This window comes from Pteropus alecto, unplaced genomic scaffold (genome assembly GCF_000325575.1).
Source record: "Pteropus alecto unplaced genomic scaffold, ASM32557v1 scaffold5, whole genome shotgun sequence".
Classification (NCBI taxonomy): domain Eukaryota; kingdom Metazoa; phylum Chordata; class Mammalia; order Chiroptera; family Pteropodidae; genus Pteropus; species Pteropus alecto.
The window spans coordinates 10,074,363-10,087,760 of record NW_006441953.1 but is presented as its reverse complement, the minus strand read 5'-3'; the positions used below and the strand labels follow the sequence as shown (position 1 = coordinate 10,087,760).

Sequence of the window (13,398 nt, the reverse complement as noted above, 5' to 3'; positions counted from 1 at the left end):
TGGGTGCAGAACCATGTTAATCATATAATTACTTGAAGCTAATTTAGACATTTAAGCATTATTATAAGTAAGCTATCAAAATATATAGAAAGTTAAACATCAGAGGCTAGAACTAAAAGGGTTCTCAATAGTCATCTCAGCCAACACTGTCACTTAACACATAAGGAAATCAATGCTCAGAGGTGCACAAGCTGTCTGAGGTTGCACAGCTGGTTGGTGATGGTCAGGGTACAGTCTGGGTCCTCTGATTCCTGATCCTGCTTTTCCTCTCTCTCATCTTGTTCTCACTCTTGAACAAGCATCTGAGTCACCTGGCCACCTGGTTGAAATGCCGAGTGCTGCAGCACACCCACCCCTGGTGTTTCTGACAGAGTAGGTCTGAGATGTGGACTAAGAGTTTGTCTTTCTTACAAGTTCCCAGGTGATGTGGAGGCGACTGGTCCAATTTGGAGAACCACTGTTGGCTTCCTACTTAGTTTTACCCTGTTCTCTGAGTGTCTGGTAGCTGTTAGCTGTAAAATATGAGGTTGCATTCTTCATGTCATGCGGATTCCCCACTGGAGTCAAAAGAAGGCTCCAATGTGGCTTCAAGAGTGTTGCTTTTTAGGGAAAGGAGACAAAGGATATCCTTGTGAATTATTAGACATTACCTTTGATATTTACTTTTCCATATATTTTTTATTTTCATCAGCACACAATATACTTTCAGAAGATATACTTTGAGAAGTAGTATTCAGAGGATGGAACATGGCAGTTCCAACCACTGCCGTCTCATTGGCATGCTGCCGAGACAACCAACCTTCCCTTTCTGTTCTTTCTCTTGGTCTTTGCTGCCAGGCTTCTAAATAATGTGCTTATATGGTGATGTTCTGACTTGTCAGTGTTAGAATTCATTAATTTTCTATTGTAGAGATAAGGATTTAGTTATTTCCAGCACTCACTACTCTTCTTTTTCCCCTGTCTTCACAACACGTTTATACCACAGCTTTGGGTGACATCAGATTCTGTGCTTGTATCATTACGACTAGTAACTTTTGTTTCCTGCTTAGTTAAATAGCGTAGTTCGATTAGGTTCCCCTAATTTGTGTGGAGAATTGTTTTTCCTGTAATTAATTATTGCTTTGTTCTTTTGTTTGCTTGAACTTCTGTATAACTATCACCAGTTCTTCCCACATCTTTCAAATATGCCTTGGTAGGGTTTCCACATGGTCCAACGATTCGGCTAGTCTGCTGTTCTGTTTCATTTCCATTGGCCTCTCTCCTGTTCCCTCCACCTGCTCAGGGCCAGCTGCTCTCTGGTTTGAGTGCACAGCTGTCATCCTGGGAATGCCATTTGTCATTCCCTTGCTTCTGGACCCAATGACTTCCTCCTACTATATTTATTTTCCTAAATAACATCCTCTAGTAGCTTCCTAAGAAAAAGTGAATGGGAGATAAATGTTTGGAGACCTATTTCCGAAAATGTCTTATTCTACCCTCAGACTTTACTGACTCGCAGTTTTGAAAGCATTGCTCCATAGCTGTTGGGTTCTGGTGTTGCTGTTAAGCATCCAGTCATTCACTCATTTCAAACTAGAGCTGTGTGTTGATGCCATACTTGTCCCATCCTTCCTATGCAACTTTTTTTTTTCTCTCTCTCTAGGAAAGTTTTAGGAACTTTCTGCTATACTTTGGATTCTAAAATTTTAGCAATGTATGAAAATATGGGTCTCTTTTCATTCCCTATTTTAGACATTTGGTGGGTCTTTGTTGGTCTGCAGTCATTTCTTTTAGTTCTGAGAAATTTTTTTGATTTTGTGTCAAAGGGACTAGATGGTCGTTTTTCCAATAACTTCTTCCCCTGTGTTCTCTGGTCTCCCTTTTTCAACAAATTTTTAGGTAGATGCTGGCTCTCCAGGACTGATGATCTACTTGCCGTGTTTCTTTCATTCCTATCATCTATATGTATCTTCTTTTCCTACTTGTGGAGAGTTTTCCTCAACATTAACTTTCAGTACTTCCATTTACTGTATTTCAGCTCTTATTCTCTAATTTATTAAAAATTAAATTCTGTTCTTGTTTCATGTCTGTAATATCTTAGCTCTCTTAAGGATATTAGTTACCCCCTTTTTAAAAATGCAGATTTTTTTTTCTCTATATTGTCTTTATTTTCTCCAAGTTTTATGATATTTATTTGTTTGTTTTGGCCTTTGTCTTTTCTTCGATGTCTTTTCCCCTAAAATCTGGTGATCTTTAATTATCTTTTGGGCACTAAAAACTTATCGGAAGCTCTGTGTATATGCACAAGCCTTGGCAACTGACGTACTTCACTCTAGGGAGACTGGGTATTAAATTAACTTTGTATAGGGGTCCCATCTGGGGAAGCCTAACTCTCATCCCAATCTCTTGTCTGAGGGCTATAAATTGCTTGCTGAGGCTCTATAAGTGGCGGAGAGATCCGGGGAGCATGGGAGGAAGGGTTCTAACATTTAGTGTGTTTGTGGGCTCGAATTAATCTCTGTTTTCACCCTCCACAGTGCCAGGTGTCCCCAACTCCTGAGCCTTGCTGATTCAATTATACCACAGAATTAAACCATCTCCTATGAGCTGGTTGCCTGACTGTGGGCAGAGGGTGAGGATCTGAGAGGGTCTAATAGCTCCCTTCACATACTACCTTCTTCTCTCCCCTGCCCTTTGCAGTGCCTGGTGCCTCCAAGTAGTGAGATTTGCCAGTGTTCTGCAGAGCACCTTGATTCAGTTCTTGTCTGTCTCCTGCAGATGCTCAGCTGTCATAATCCTGTGTCCCATCAGGTCGATTCTGCTCCTCCATCTGTTTTCTCCCTTCCCGGACTGGTTGGCAACCCATCAACTGCTGTTTCCTCTTTTCCTCTTTGCCCTTGTGTTTGTTTCGTTTTTTGTATTTTTGTCATTTTAGTGGGACTTTGAGAGCAATCAGCTATGAATACATCTGCCAGAAGCTTTATTTTTTAAAAAATCTCTTTATAGACTTTCTTTTGCAAAGAAATAAAATCTAATGTTGTCTTTTTCTTTTTTTGTAATGCATTTAAACCTATTATAATCTATTTCTTGTGAAATTATGTATTGCAGTTTTAGTAAAACTTTAGTAGCTTTAATGAATAGAATGGAGAAGGCAAAAACCTAGCATTCATACTTGAAACTAATTAAAATAAATAAATAAATGTTTTTAAAAAGCTAGTATACAAAGCTACTTAATTTTCACAGATTACCTTATTATTGTTATTACTATTTAGTATGTCGTTCATATAGAGTACATTTTCTGATTTTTCTCAAAATGTTCTTCTTTCCTAAACCAATATATTTGTTTGGCATTTATTTTCTTGTTTATCAAGAGAAACTGTTATTTAGACCAGGACAGTTTATGTTACTATTTAAATTTATAACATGTGTAATTAATTCCTAGATTCTCCCTACTAGTAAAAGCAGCCAAATGATCACCTTTACCTTTACTAATGGATGCGTGGCCACCATGAGGACCAGTGGGACGGAGCCCAAAATCAAGTACTATTCAGAACTGTGTGCTCCACCTGGAAATAGGTAAGATATGGATGTAGCTGTTCTGACTTATTCCCTAGACTTCCTAATTGGTTCTGTTCAAATTTTAAGTAAAACATTTCATCTTTCCAACATAGCATATAATTAGGAAAGTTATTTAAGAACCTACATTAATATTGTGCTGTTAACAGGTGCTTGAAATGTCTAGCGATAATAGTGCCTACTTCCTACTTAATTACTCCTCTTCCTCTCCCAACTTACTTTGTATAAGAAAATTTCACTCCTAACTTCAGTAATAATAATACTGAAATAGTAATAGTTTCCTTTTTTAGTACTTTTTATTTGAAGCAATGTTGAAATAATAATGCAGTGAATATTCACGTACCTGTCACTTAGACCAGGGGTTGGTAAGCTTTTATACTGTAAAAAGCTAGATAGTAAATATTTTGGGGTTTACGGACCATATAGTCTCTGTCACTACTATTCAGCTCTGCTGTTGTAGCAAGAAAGCAGCCATATACATAAAGAATGGAAGTGGCTTTGTTTCAATAAAACTTTATTTACAAAAACAGGTCATAAGCAAAAAAAAAAGGGGGGAGGACCTCAAGCCATAGTTTGCCTACCCTAGCCTAGACTCAGCAATTGCTAATATTTTGTGATCTTTGCTCTCTCTCATCATATATATTTTATATTTCATTTTTTTTTCTGAACCACAGACTTTAATATGCATTTCTAAGAACAAGGACATTCTCTTACTATCTCAAAGTTTAGATAAGAATTATATCAGGCAAGGTTCAAACAGAAATAAAATTAGTAGGAGGTATATATATATGTGTGCGTGCATCTATATTTGTATGTAGATATATAGTAATTCATTGATGAGTTTTAGTTTTAGGTATATTGTTAAAAAAAACACAAACATTATTAGTTGTGTGCCTTCCTGGGAATTTTTTTCTTCAAAGCACCTTATGGAGAAGGGAAAAAAAAACGCCTGTGATTCATATGTACTTATGAAGCATAATTACTTTATATGTTACCATGAGGGTAAAAATAATTATAATGAGAGCTACATTTATTGAGGTTTTGGGGGACAGGTTCTATGCTAATTGCTTTATATAATTTATCTCAATCTATACAACAACTCTCTTGAGAAAGTAAAGTCTTTATCCTAATTTCACAAATGAGGAATCTGGGCCTTGGAGAGGCTAAGCTACTTGCCCAAGGGCACACACTAGTAACTTCCAAAGCCAGAATTAATGTCCGTAATAAAATGGGTTGTTTTAGTTGTACTGGTTAGCTATCGCAGTGTAAAAATGATCTTAACTAATTACAAGAATTGCCATTTCCATTAAAATAAAGTTTGTATATATTAAAGATGGTCGAGTATGAAGTACGGACAGTTTGAATAGAAGGATTTAGTTTTTTAAATCAGCTTTTTGGTTTAAAAGTTTTTAAAGTAACTCACTGTGCTAGTGGCCTGACACTTACCTGAGCTGCTGGAAGCTTGTCTAATTACAAGTTCATTTTACTTATTATTGACCTTCTAATTGTTTGCATATGAATGAATGTTTTCAACATGCTTGAGACTTGATTTCCTTAAAGGGATCTCGCTCCCTAGATTCTTGTTTACACTTTAGTTTTGGCCCTTTTGTTCTGGAGGTAGAATAACAAAGATAAACCCTGGGGTCTGAGTTCCTGGTGTGTGACTAGCAGGCCTTGTAGGAGGCTCACCATCTCCACCCATCCTAGGAAGGCCTTACAGATGAGTCTGCTGCTTAGCCTCTAGTAGTTTAAGGGGAAACAGAATCAGGAAACTTTTTGTCCTGGGAGACTAGGACATAACAAAGATGTCACTTGTAAAAGTTTAGAAGGATTTAATGACAACTGGAGTACTAAAAGTTTTCTCTGTACTGCTAGGTACGAACATTGCAGATCTTTTAGAAATGCTAGGCCAAAAATTGCGTTTCTTAAAAATTCTTTTGAGAACTGGAAAGGAGTGATTTCATTTATGTAGAGACTTTGGGAAAATCTTTGGGAAAAATAATGGGTATTTTCTCAGGGTTTTTTGTTTGTTTGTTTTCTGTCCCAGTTAACAGGTGCGCTCCCATGCTGAAGTCACTGGAGTTCTGTTTTGTCTGACTTAGCCCTCCCCTTAAAGTTACATGTCAGTGTTACCTGGTCAACGTGGGGAGAATCTAAAATATGCTTTGAAATAATCCACTGACCTGGAATTTCCATCCCCCTTATTTTGCAGTGACCCTGAGCAGCTGAAGAAAGAACTTCAAGAACTAGTCAGTGCTATTGAAGAATATTTTTTCCAGCCACAAAAGTATAACCTGCAGCCAAAAGAACAGTAAAATATTCTAGCCTTGTGATTAATTACATTTACCTGCAATTAAGCTGAACTTGATTTGTTAAGTATTATTTGTGAGGACCAAATGATTTAAACTGTCACCACAAGTATTTATATTTTTAAAATAGACCTACATTCCTCATTGTTTTATGTTTGATCTTTAAGGTGAATAACGAAAAGATGGCCATTATCAGAAATTGAAAAAATGGAGACTTTTTTTTAAAAAAACTAACTTTTAAAAATATAATTAATATGCTTTAATTACAATAAATAACGAACATGTTTTCTCTATAATTCTTTTTATGAATAATTGAAATAGTCAGAAAGTCTATACAATGACTAAATTCTAGGAAACATATGTAGGATACCCACATTTTAGATATATAGGCTTGCCTTGTTTTATTGCGCTTCGCTTTATTGTCCATCACAGGTGTTGCATTTTTTACAAATTGAAGGCAAAATCCTCTACCAATAAAAAGATTATGACTTGCTTTATTGCAATACTCACTTTACTATGCTGGTATGGAACCTAAACTGCAATATCTCTGAGGTCTGCCTGTACGTATATTTATACCTCTAACAATGGCTTATGAAGTAAAATAAATGAATAGATCAAATGTTGTGTTCATGTTTGGGGAAAATACAATTTACAGAAACCTATAAAAAGGAGTAAATGATACTTTTAAAAGATAAGTTTTTTTGACCTAAAATAGTTTGGTTCTAAAAATACATTGTACATGTGCTAGGAAGAGGCAGCTTAACTATTTTTGTTCAATGTGTTAACATTCATTTTGTCTCTTTAACTCTTGAATCAAATGGTTATTTGAAACTTGCAAGGCACTTTATTGCACTGTTTTTTGCTTCAGTACAATTTAATTCTTGGTCCTGAAGCAACAAGGACTATAAATAATAATTATTTACCTGACTTTAATTTTTTTTGCCTGTTCAGATGTGATCAAAATTTAAAACCTGATTTTTTTATAATAGATTTTCTTTTCCAGGTTTATTATTTAGTCTGTGCCTTCTACTGTCCTTATAATTGTGAGACTTATAACCTTCCAAAATGACTCCTATAGAGTGAATATCCATGAGCTTGGACCAAGCTGTTCTTTATATATTTTATGTATTTTATGTGATTTTTTATTTTTAAAGCAAATGATTGCCTATTATTATTGTTGTTGTTATTACCCTAAATGGTTATGAGCAGTTTTAGATCAATGAAAAATTACAATACTGTTGACAGTCATTTTTCTAAAGTAAAGGAACAAATTTTTTTGTATCTTAGTGATACATAGTTTGTGCCCCACTGGAACTCTTAAATCTACAATATTCAATATATTCTGTCAGCTGCTTCATTATAGAAGCTATATTTATTTTTGTTTTATAATGTTTCCTAGGCTCAAACTGTACTCTAGAAAAAGAAATGGTAGGACACAAAGAAATCTGTGTCCTCTCCACAAGTTTTTTGAGCACGTAAACTATACTCCATCGCAGAGTTTGTTTCTGGAAATGCAGAGGTGATTAAGATCCAATCCCACTGTGAGGGAGCTGCAGTCTAATTGGAGGGCTAATAAGTAACTACAATACTTACAAAATCTGTAATAGCATATTTGCAAAGTACTGAAAGGTCAAAAGTGTGAGTCATTTTGCCCAGAGAAAGCTTCACAGAAGAGGTGATGAATGAGCTGCTTCTCCTTCAGGAGTGAATAGCAGCTGAACATGGCCAGTCTTCCAGGCACAGAATGCAGCTTTAACAAAGTGTAGAGGTGCTGGGATAGGATGTGGGGGTGAAAATAGAACCCGGATGTAAACCTCAGGACAATCCCCACTTTCCTCTCACTCACGTGAGCAGGTAATCAAATGAACCTAGGGGAGATTCCCCCAACTCTATTTCTTACTTGTATTCCCAAGAAATAGCATATTATGGATGCTCACTAAGTATTTCTTGACTTTTTCTGAGTATGGGATGCAGGTAGCATAATTTGTGGTGCATAAAGCTTGCAACATAAGACCGCTGGATTCTAATCTTGCTCTGCTGTGAACCTTGCTGTGAGGCTCTGTGACCTTGTTGAAGCCACTTAACTTTTCTATCTCAAATTTCTTATTTTTTACAACTTTTTTTAGGAAGGTACAGAGATATCCCATATACCTGCTGTCCTGAAACATGTATACCCTCCTCTGTTATCAACATCCCCCACCAGAGTGGCACATCCGTTACTATTGATGAACTTGCACTGACACATCATCACCCAAACTGTAGAGGCAATAAAAAGATCATTGGTTGCCAAGAGTGAGCAGGAAAAGTGGAGCACAGAAAGTTCTTAGGGCAGTAAAAAAAAAAAAATTCTTTATATGATACTATAATAGTGAATATATGTCATACCTTTGTCCAAATCCATAAACTGCAACACCAAGAGTGAGCCCTAATGTAAACTATGAACTTTGAGTGATAATTCTGTGATTTTCAAAATGCAGAGATTTTACTAAATGTTCTCTGAGGTCATTTCATGTTGCAGGTCTTTAAATTATGTGGAAATCCAATAAGGGCACTGTCAGCAACAGTAAATCATTGGCAATTCTCTTTGGCAGAATGCTTAACTAGCCCTCCTGTAAGACCTAACTCACATCTGAGATGGGGGGAAAACACTTTGTAGGGAATAGCAGCAGCCGTGTGTTCATATCCAGCCTTACCTTGCAGCCTGAAGAGGGTGGGCGCTGAAACTGGGGACAAGCCAGGCGGACCATGTGACCTGCAGATGCCTGAGAACGTGCTTTGCAGGAGAGGAAGGCAGTGATCAGGAGTGAGCGCTCTCATAGCAGCCCCCTCTGTGTTCTAATAGCTAAACCTTCTTGGGGTTGACCTTCCAATTTGAGTGTAGAGCTGGCAGCCCATTTTCCCTTGGTGCCTAGAAAGAACAAATCCCAAGTTAAGAGACCAATGTGCGGGAAAAAATGCAGGCCAACTGTTTCTTGTTTTTTTAAAAATTTTCTTTGTGGTCTTTCTATGAAATAACAGCTGTTCCTCTTTCCTTTAAGAAACATTGAAAGTACCTCTCATTTATGTATCTCATTGATTTACCTCAATCATCATGCTATGATAGGAAAGTATTGTCATTTCATGACATTGGAAACGCATATAGTTTTAAAAATAAGTGCTTTAAGTGACAGAACAAATGTGTATGTCCTACTCTGAAGGGATTTTGAAAGGGTAGTGTCTAATTCATAGTTTCTACTCCCTAAAATCCTCAGAGTTATTTCTGTATTCGTGCATATCATCACTGATTAAATCATGTTTGAATCTTGCTATGAGTCAGGCACTTTTCAGAATACTGGTAATCAACATACAGTCCTGATCTCAAACTTAGTCTAGCAAGGGAAATACACCTGTGCGCAGATCTTTGCAATATAGTACACTGCGCTGCAGGAAGAAAATATTCTGACTATGGGCAAGCGGTTTTGTAATGCCTTCTTTAGATTTGTCTTTTTTTTTCCAGACATTCAAATTTCTAACATTTTTGTTTAAAACGATTTGACTCTGGGAGGCTATTGGCGTGTCATTTCCCTTCATCATCCCTTTGTTCCATTTTTATGTAGGCATTCAGAAAAGGCCTCTTGAAAATGTGCCACTTTGGCATGTGAATTATTTTGAGTTGAAGGCAGTCAACACCCTCCAGGCTCACAAGAAACGTCTGTCCCCTTTCCTCTTAACTACCTAGAAGAATATGCGTTAGGGGTCTTGCCTGTTATGAGAGATCATCAGAGATAACATTTGTTGACTGATGTATATGGCAGGGCAAACTACTAATTTCTGAATATCTGCTCTTATTGTGCTGCAGTGACCCTTTGGAGCTCCAAAGTGCCTTACTTCATCCTTAGCTCAGAATGGCATATGTACCTCATTTTTCCTTTCTGTCTCTGACCCTCTCATGTATGCGGGGTTTCTGACTCTCATGTTTATTACATGTGTATGTAATTAAATTTGCTTATTTTCTCTTGCTAATCTGTCTCATGTAGATTTAATCATTAGACCAGCCAACAGAACCTTGAGGGGTAGAAGAAAGTTTCTTCCTCCCTCACACTTGCCATAAATATATTTGCATAGAAAAGTCAACCACTGAGAACAAGCTATCACTCTCCTAGGCAGATGAGAATCAAAGTATAAAAGAAAATTGCTTCTTCTGTGGACTTCTACATGTAAGCCAAGTGCAGTGAGCACTCAGAAGGACTGAAGAGCAACAGGTGAGGTGAGGCCCAGGCCATGAACGCGTGATCACCAGGTTGGAGAGTGGTGCCGGGAATCCGGTTTCTTTTGACCTGGTGTCCTTGTCTAGATCCTTGAAAATAAAATGTGAGAAACAGAGCTGTTGGCCACCTCCCACTCCAGTGCATTTGGTGTGTGGCCCAAAGCTGGCCACACAGACCAGAGAGCCAGCTCCAGGTCACGATAACATTGTGCAACCTCCAAAGGGAAGTTAGGGTTGCAGTTTAGAGATGATGAGCCTGACTGTGTCCTTAAGATACATTGTTTTGAGCTATTTCACCTTAACTGGAAAATATACATACATATATTTTTTTAAATCTCTAGGTGGCCAAAGTGAAATCTAGCTCCTTATTTACTAAGTGTTGCTGTTGTTTAACAAAACAAAAGTAAACTTTAGATGGAGGAATGGGCTAATGGTCTCCTTTGCTGGTTCAGCCGGCTTCTTCTTATCTTTTTCTCTAAACCCTAAGTGGACATATTGAGCTGCAGTTATTGATTCTCTGTCCTCTGGAAGCTTCTTGATGCTCATGGCTGTAATCGTCCCAAGTGCAGGGACTTCTCTCCCAAGTTCTAACCCTATATTGCCACTGGCCTACTTGCACTTTCCTACTCAAATTGCATTGGGTGCAGCCTGGCCCCTAATAGTTTCTGCCTCTCAGCTCCCCAGCTGCCCTCCCTCTAACTTGCTCTGTGCACCGCCAAGTCAAAACGCTGGCCTAGAACCTTCCCTGACTTTAAAGTTTGACTTTCCCCATCTCTTTCTTTTTAAACTTATTATAGAGACTTGCAAACATATACAAAAAATAGTACAATGGACCTACAAGGACCATCACCCAGCTATGGCATATCCTTAATTCCTGGCCAATCTCACTACATCTAAATCTCTGTCACTCTCCATCTTGCTACAGGATAATTCTGAAGCAAATTCCAGACCTGACGTTGCATCTGTAAATATTCCAATATGTATCTAAAAGATAGGACTTATTTACATGCGCACAACCATACAACTATTGTCACACCTACATATCTTTATAATTCCTTAGTATCATCAACTATCCAGTGTGCAAATTTCCCCATTTGTCTCACATGTAGTTTACACTTTGCTTGAATCAGGGTTCAAATAGTGTCCACATTGCATTTGATTGATAGTTCTCTTACATCTCTTTTAATCTATAAATTCTTCATCTCTTTTTTCTTTTTCTTTTTCCTTTGGTAATTTATCCCAAACTACCAAATCATTTGTCCTAATAAGGTTTCCTACATCTTAGATTTTGCTATTTGCCTCCTTGTGGTGTCCTTCGCATGTTTCTCTGTGTCTTACATTTCCTGCGAAGTGGTACAGAAGATAGGAAGCATGATCTGATTCAAGTTTTATTTTTTTTGGCAAGAATATTTGATAGGAGTGCAGGAGGGGTGGCATCCACACCATGTTCAGTTGTTTTCCAGGTTTAGTTGTTCTTTGGGTTTTTTTTAGTTATCACCAGCCAGTTTTCCCACTCTTGCTCTGCCTTCCATAATAAGAGGGTAATCAGGTAAATGACAATGGGGTTCAGTTAAAGAGGATGATGCGATGTATCCAGCATCACTCACACAGAATATTACAAGACTGCTGGAGGCAGGGCTCCCACAGAGGGGGCAGGAGCAGCTGATGAGCAGTTTCAGACAGGATTTGTAGCTGATGTCAACCTTGATGAAAGAATATCTGATGTGCTTGAGTAGACCAGCTACACGGGATGTAACTAACCGCAAGTCAGAGGAAATGTGATGTGTGATGGTCTTCCTTCAGGCAGTGTGTACAACACAGACTTGGAACCGTAATCTTTGTTGATAAGATACCAAGAGATTTAAATGAGGATAAATTTGTGCTGCTTCTTGAAAATGATAATCTCATTTGAGATCAACATCGTACGTCTGTTCAGAGAGCACGTATTTAGCACCTTCTGTGGAAAGGATGCTAGAAAGAAGGCTGTTAAATTGTGCGATGCCATGAAATTTGCCATGGAGTATGTATTTATGTGGCAAGAAACAAAAATCAATTTCACCAAGTAAGACAAAGAAAAAGATTCTGAAAGAAGTCTGTGAAGCCACACAGAGTTTGATCAATGTCGTTCTCTAGCAATTATTCTCTCAATATCATCTCTATCATCAAAACAAAATGAAGATTGGAGTGTTCTGCTTCTTTAAGAATCACCAGTTTGCAGCACAGCCAGATGCTGGTTGATGAGTAGAAACTTAAAAGAATAAAGAAATACAGTTATAGTTGCATGGATTGAACTTGTTGACAAAACAGACCTTTAGTACGTGGCTAAGGTGCTTTTGTTTTGTTTTTGGAAAATCTTGAGTATCACAATGATGAAAGAAATATTAAATAGGCCATTTTCTCAATTTAGAAAACTCAAAAGGTTGAAGAACTTGAAATATTATGTATTTGTTCACAAATGGTAGCACACAATATGCATTGTTCCCCATCTGCCTTTTAGTCCCCTAGTTAGAAGTACACTTAAGTCGTTCCCAATTCTTTGCTAATATAACATAGCAATGAATAACATTGTATACATGTAATTTTTCCTCTCATTCTAGTATAGGACAAATGCTATTTTAACAGCTAAAATACTTCTTTGTTGAAAGACTGACATGAGGTGAACTATGCGAGAACATATTATAAATTGCAAAGTGGTATTACTATCATTGGATAAATGAGCAAATTAGGTTTATAAACTATGTTTGATGGTTCACGATTTAGTGTTTGCAGCTCCGTTTAGAAAACTAGTATCTTTTTGCTGCCCTTATTTTCCCAGATGTTGACAGTAATTTTTAAAGAGAAAAAATTAATATTTTTAAGCTGTGCCCACTATCACCCATTGAAGTTAAAGTCGTGGGCTCCCTAGCTACATTTTTATTGTATATAATTATAAAAATAAAAATTCAATGAAAGTAATCATCCTTGTTCCCACCAGTAAAGTTGAAATTAAAGATGTAGCAAACGTTTCTGACAATCTGGGGTGTCTTTTTAAGGGAAGTAAATCTGTTCCAAAATGCTTTTCCAAAATAATGTTTTAACAAAAATGCTTAAAAAGTCCAGTTGACAGACATCATGGTATCTAAACACTTTGGGTTTGCCTGGTTCCATGACTCAGCATCTGCTGTATCTCTAATACAGAGCCCAAGTGGCACAAATCAAGCCTTCTCTTTAATAAAAAGTAAAAAATAAATTACTTATTTAAATTAGTTTCAAGTATACAGTATATTGATTAGATATCTATATAGTTCA

General features: G+C 37.2%; 1 protein-coding gene across 1 annotated transcript in view; it reads left to right on the top strand.

The window, feature by feature from the left end:
• Positions 1-6,483, top strand: part of PGM2 (phosphoglucomutase 2) — a 29,583-nt gene extending 23,100 nt beyond the window's left edge. Inside the window, exons 13-14 of the mRNA XM_006918939.3 lie at positions 3,422-3,555; positions 5,768-6,483. Coding sequence (XP_006919001.1) covers positions 3,422-3,555; positions 5,768-5,870 — 237 coding nt within the window. The 3' untranslated portion in view covers positions 5,871-6,483. The remainder of the gene's footprint in view (positions 1-3,421; positions 3,556-5,767) is intronic.
• The last annotated feature ends 6,915 nt before the right edge of the window (positions 6,484-13,398 follow it).